At 52.6% G+C, this 6,244-nt stretch overlaps 1 protein-coding gene across 1 annotated transcript in view; it reads left to right on the top strand.

Annotated features, from left to right (window-relative positions):
* JPH3 (junctophilin 3) overlaps window positions 1–2,146 on the top strand; it is a 32,177-nt gene extending 30,031 nt beyond the window's left edge. The window contains exon 2 of the mRNA XM_018574902.1: window positions 1,336–2,146. Coding sequence (XP_018430404.1) covers window positions 1,336–2,117 — 782 coding nt within the window. The 3' untranslated portion in view covers window positions 2,118–2,146. The remainder of the gene's footprint in view (window positions 1–1,335) is intronic.
* Window positions 2,147–6,244: the final 4,098 nt, after the last annotated feature.

The raw sequence follows: 6,244 nt of genomic DNA, 5'->3' as shown, positions 1-6,244 counted from the left end.
CCCTCTGCCTCTCTCTGCCTCTCTCTCCCTCCCCCCCCGCCCCCCTCTATCCATCCATCCCTGCTATACACACACCATCATAGAAATGATTCTCGGTATTGGGGCATTATGGGAAATCTGAATGGTGTTTTCTCTGGGAATTGTCTTGCGCTGGATCCGCGAGTCGCATTTACACACAACAATAGAAGTATCTCTGATCAGGTTGACGTTCGGCTTTGTTCCGTTGCAGAGAAAGAACGTCCAATCATCGTTCCCGTTTTACAGCCAATCAGATTCAGATTTCCATCCCTCCGGCTGTCATTCCTGTACAGGTACCCAACGGGCTGCAGAAGTACAGCGGCCTTTGGATGACAACTGCGCGTACCCGGAATCCCCGCCAATCAGCTTCAACACTTGCTGGTAGTGTTCTGAGCTTCTACTCCCATTGGACGATGAGACCTCTGATCACAGTTATGAGCCAATAGGAGAACGCAGGAGGCGGGAGAACTCGCAACACTACCAGAAAGTGTTGAAATATTGCACTTTGGGGGGCCCATGGTCATCATACCGCCATAGCCTTTCCTGTGGTGACATTTAATTGGCTTCTATGGGGTACATTGCTGAGATTTGGGGGGCCCATGGCACTTTGAAGGTCATCATACCGCCACAGCCTTTCCTGTCCCTTTGCATTGGTGACATTTGATTGGCTTCTGTAGGGCACATAGCTGAGATTTGGGGGGCCCATGGCACTTTGATGGTCATCGTACCGCCACAGCCTTTCCTGTCCCTTTGCATTGGTGACATTTGATTGGCTTCTATGGGGCACATTGCTGAGATTTGGGGGGCCCATAGCACTTTGATGGTCATCGTACCGCCACAGCCTTTCCTGTCCCTTTGCATTGGTGACATTTGATTGGCTTCTATGGGGTACATTGCTGAGATTTGGGGGCGGGCCCATGGCACTTTGAAGGTCATCATACCGCCATAGCCTTTCCTGTACCTTTGCATTGGTGACATTTGATTGGCTTCTATGGGGTACACTGCTGAAATTTGGGGGGCCCATGGCACTTTGAAGGTCATTATACCGCCACAGCCTTTCCTGTACCTTTGCATTGGTGACATTTAATTGGCTTCTGTAGTGCACATAGCTGAGATTTGGGGGGCCCATGGCGCTTTGATGGTCATCGTACCGCCACAGCCTTTCCTGTCACTTTGCAGTGGTGACCAGTTTCCATTTGATTGGCTTCTATAGGGCACCACGGGCAGTTTTTATTTCAGACATTCTGATAACTGAGCTGCCTTGTAGTTTTTCCCCCCTTTCGGTAACATTGTATCTTTCATTTGTGTCTCTTCCAGGTACCTACCAAGGTCAGTGGGCCGCGGGCATACGGCAAGGGTTCGGAGTGCGCCAGAGCGTTCCCTATGGGATGGCCGCAGTCATCAGATCGCCTCTTAGGACCTCTATAAACTCGCTCCGCAGCGAGCACACCAATGGCACGGCCATGCACCCGGACGCCTCGTGCGGGGTGGCCGGCAGCCCCGCCGTGTCCAGGGGAGGGTTTGTGTTGATGGCGCACAGCGACGCGGAGATGCTGAAGAACAAGAAGAAGGGCATCTTCCGGAGGTCCATCCTCAGCGGCCTGAAGCTGCGCAAGTCGGAGTCGAAGAGCTCGCTGGCCAGCCAGCGGAGCAAGCAGAGCTCGTTCCGCAGCGAGGCCGGCATGAGCACCGTCAGCTCCACCGCCAGCGACATCAACTCCACCATCAGCCTGGGCGAGGGCGAGACGGAGCTGTCCGTCATCGAGGACGACATCGACGCCACCACCACCGAGGCCTACCTGGGCGAGTGGAAGCACGACAAGCGCTCCGGCTTCGGGGTGAGCCAGCGCTCGGACGGGTTGAAGTACGAGGGGGAGTGGGCCAACAACAAGCGGCACGGCTACGGCTGCATGACCTTCCCGGACGGCACCAAGGAGGAGGGGAAGTACAAGCAGAACGTCCTGGTGAGCGGCAAGAGGAAGAACCTGATCCCGCTCCGGGCCAGCAAGATCCGGGAGAAGGTGGACCGGGCCGTGGAGCAGGCCGAGAGGGCGGGCAGCATTGCCAAGCAGAAGGCCGAGATTGCGGCGTCAAGGTGAGGAGGCGGGGCTCTTACTAATGTGCATGATTGATGGGAAGAGCTGCATGGTTGGCAACATTACCTATGGTTGTGGAGCAGGTGAGAGGGGGTGGAGCTTTACTTCTGAATGGGTGGGGCTACGTCATGATTTAATAGGTATTGGTTGACAAGAATCCTGATAAGGGGCGTGGCCTATTTTACAGTAGGGTGTCATTGGGAATGTTGGCAAATGTGGACTAAAGAATCTCTCCTATGTAAAATAAACCGTCCTATCGTGTAATGCTGGCGAATGTGCACGCATGCTTCAGCCAATCAGAATTCACTTCTTGTGATCTGACTCCAGGTCAGATAGAAGACTGAAAGGAAGGACGGAGGTCAGATAGAAGACTGAAGGGGAGGACAAAGGTCAGATAGAAGACGGAAGGGAAGGACGGAGGGGAGATAGAAGACTGAAGGGGAGGACAAAGGTCAGATAGAAGACGGAAGGGAAGGACGGAGGGGAGATAGAAGACTGAAGGGGAGGACAAAGGTCAGATAGAAGACGGAAGGGAAGGACGGAGGGGAGATAGAAGACTGAAGGGGAGGACAAAGGTCAGATAGAAGACGGAAGGGAAGGACGGAGGGGAGATAGAAGACTGAAGGGGAGGACAAAGGTCAGATAGAAGACGGAAGGGAAGGACGGAGGGGAGATAGAAGACTGAAGGGGAGGACAAAGGTCAGATAGAAGACGGAAGGGAAGGACGGAGGGGAGATAGAAGACTGAAGGGGAGGACAAAGGTCAGATAGAAGACGGAAGGGAAGGACGGAGGGGAGATAGAAGACTGAAGGGGAGGACAAAGGTCAGATAGAAGACGGAAGGGAAGGACGGAGGGGAGATAGAAGACTGAAGGGGAGGACAAAGGTCAGATAGAAGACGGAAGGGAAGGACGGAGGGGAGATAGAAGACTGAAGGGGAGGACAAAGGTCAGATAGAAGACGGAAGGGAAGGACGGAGGGGAGATAGAAGACTGAAGGGGAGGACAAAGGTCAGATAGAAGACGGAAGGGAAGGACGGAGGGGAGATAGAAGACTGAAGGGGAGGACAAAGGTCAGATAGAAGACGGAAGGGAAGGACGGAGGGGAGATAGAAGACTGAAGGGGAGGACAAAGGTCAGATAGAAGACGGAAGGGAAGGACGGAGGGGAGATAGAAGACTGAAGGGGAGGACAAAGGTCAGATAGAAGACGGAAGGGAAGGACGGAGGGGAGATAGAAGACTGAAGGGGAGGACAAAGGTCAGATAGAAGACGGAAGGGAAGGACGGAGGGGAGATAGAAGACTGAAGGGGAGGACAAAGGTCAGATAGAAGACGGAAGGGAAGGACGGAGGGGAGATAGAAGACTGAAGGGGAGGACAAAGGTCAGATAGAAGACGGAAGGGAAGGACGGAGGGGAGATAGAAGACTGAAGGGGAGGACAAAGGTCAGATAGAAGACGGAAGGGAAGGACGGAGGGGAGATAGAAGACTGAAGGGGAGGACAAAGGTCAGATAGAAGACGGAAGGGAAGGACGGAGGGGAGATAGAAGACTGAAGGGGAGGACAAAGGTCAGATAGAAGACGGAAGGGAAGGACGGAGGGGAGATAGAAGACTGAAGGGGAGGACAAAGGTCAGATAGAAGACGGAAGGGAAGGACGGAGGGGAGATAGAAGACTGAAGGGGAGGACAAAGGTCAGATAGAAGACGGAAGGGAAGGACGGAGGGGAGATAGAAGACTGAAGGGGAGGACAAAGGTCAGATAGAAGACGGAAGGGAAGGACGGAGGGGAGATAGAAGACTGAAGGGGAGGACAAAGGTCAGATAGAAGACGGAAGGGAAGGACGGAGGGGAGATAGAAGACTGAAGGGGAGGACAAAGGTCAGATAGAAGACGGAAGGGAAGGACGGAGGGGAGATAGAAGACTGAAGGGGAGGACAAAGGTCAGATAGAAGACGGAAGGGAAGGACGGAGGGGAGATAGAAGACTGAAGGGGAGGACAAAGGTCAGATAGAAGACGGAAGGGAAGGACGGAGGGGAGATAGAAGACTGAAGGGGAGGACAAAGGTCAGATAGAAGACGGAAGGGAAGGACGGAGGGGAGATAGAAGACTGAAGGGGAGGACAAAGGTCAGATAGAAGACGGAAGGGAAGGACGGAGGGGAGATAGAAGACTGAAGGGGAGGACAAAGGTCAGATAGAAGACGGAAGGGAAGGACGGAGGGGAGATAGAAGACTGAAGGGGAGGACAAAGGTCAGATAGAAGACGGAAGGGAAGGACGGAGGGGAGATAGAAGACTGAAGGGGAGGACAAAGGTCAGATAGAAGACGGAAGGGAAGGACGGAGGGGAGATAGAAGACTGAAGGGGAGGACAAAGGTCAGATAGAAGACGGAAGGGAAGGACGGAGGGGAGATAGAAGACTGAAGGGGAGGACAAAGGTCAGATAGAAGACGGAAGGGAAGGACGGAGGGGAGATAGAAGACTGAAGGGGAGGACAAAGGTCAGATAGAAGACGGAAGGGAAGGACGGAGGGGAGATAGAAGACTGAAGGGGAGGACAAAGGTCAGATAGAAGACGGAAGGGAAGGACGGAGGGGAGATAGAAGACTGAAGGGGAGGACAAAGGTCAGATAGAAGACGGAAGGGAAGGACGGAGGGGAGATAGAAGACTGAAGGGGAGGACAAAGGTCAGATAGAAGACGGAAGGGAAGGACGGAGGGGAGATAGAAGACTGAAGGGGAGGACAAAGGTCAGATAGAAGACGGAAGGGAAGGACGGAGGGGAGATAGAAGACTGAAGGGGAGGACAAAGGTCAGATAGAAGACGGAAGGGAAGGACGGAGGGGAGATAGAAGACTGAAGGGGAGGACAAAGGTCAGATAGAAGACGGAAGGGAAGGACGGAGGGGAGATAGAAGACTGAAGGGGAGGACAAAGGTCAGATAGAAGACGGAAGGGAAGGACGGAGGGGAGATAGAAGACTGAAGGGGAGGACAAAGGTCAGATAGAAGACGGAAGGGAAGGACGGAGGGGAGATAGAAGACTGAAGGGGAGGACGGAGGTCAGATCTAAGACTGAAGGGGAGCCCGGAGTTGTTATGAGTCTTCATTCCCTATATTTGGACTTCCTCTGTATTCTCAGGGCAGTGAGTTGTATCTGAGCACCGGCAGCTGTCACACGCAGGGAATTCCTCCTCCTGACCCAGCTCCCTCCTAATCCATTAAATCTTGTTGTCTCGGTGTCACCTGTCCGCCCTCTCTGATCACCTTGGTGCGCAGTCAGTGCCGTCGTCTTCCTCTCAGATCTGACGGCGTTGTCATTGTACGGGTGGATTCGCTTTGTGCCGCCGCCCACCTACCATGTGTGCGCAGCACTGGGCTCCAGTGATTCATCTGTGTGATTTGACTTGGGTGACAAACAATTAAATCCAGACAGGACGTGCAAATAAAAGAGAATGCCGCGGAGGCAAGGAGACCCCGAGGGAAGACATTTCCGTCATAACCTACAAAGTGATCAGCCATTTGCTGTGTCTGGTTGGGTGGTAGGTAGTGTCAGTCAGCCCTCTTCTGTCCCCAATTTAAGGTGCATTTAATGTCTGAAATTTTACTTGTTGCCTCCATCGGAAACCCGTGTGACAGGGTGACAACGTAAGATCACAAATGGGAGACAGGGACAGAGTGTGTCACCCTATAACAGGAAGTACTTGAACAAGGACCTCCATTGCAGAATCACAGGGGGACAATTGTAATGAAAGCTGCAGTAATAAATGGGCATATAATGGGCATACATTGGGTGTATAATGGGCATACATTGGGTGTATAATGGGCATACATTGGGTGTATAATGGGCATGCATTGGGTGTATAATGGGCATGCATTGGGTGTATAATGGGCATGCATTGGGTGTATAATGGGCATACATTGGGTGTATAATGGGCATACATTGGGTGTATAATGGGCATACATTGGGTGTATAATGGGCATACATTGGGTGTATAATGGGCATACATTGGGTGTATAATGGGCATACATTGGGTGTATAATGGGCATACATTGGGTGTATAATGGGCATACATTGGGTGTATAATGGGCATACATTGGGTGTATAATGGGCATACATTGGGTGTATAATGGGCA

Source organism: Nanorana parkeri, unplaced genomic scaffold, assembly GCF_000935625.1.
Source record: "Nanorana parkeri isolate BGI_ZX_2015 unplaced genomic scaffold, ASM93562v1 scaffold3345, whole genome shotgun sequence".
Classification (NCBI taxonomy): domain Eukaryota; kingdom Metazoa; phylum Chordata; class Amphibia; order Anura; family Dicroglossidae; genus Nanorana; species Nanorana parkeri.
This window is presented reverse-complemented; position numbering and strand designations above follow the sequence as displayed.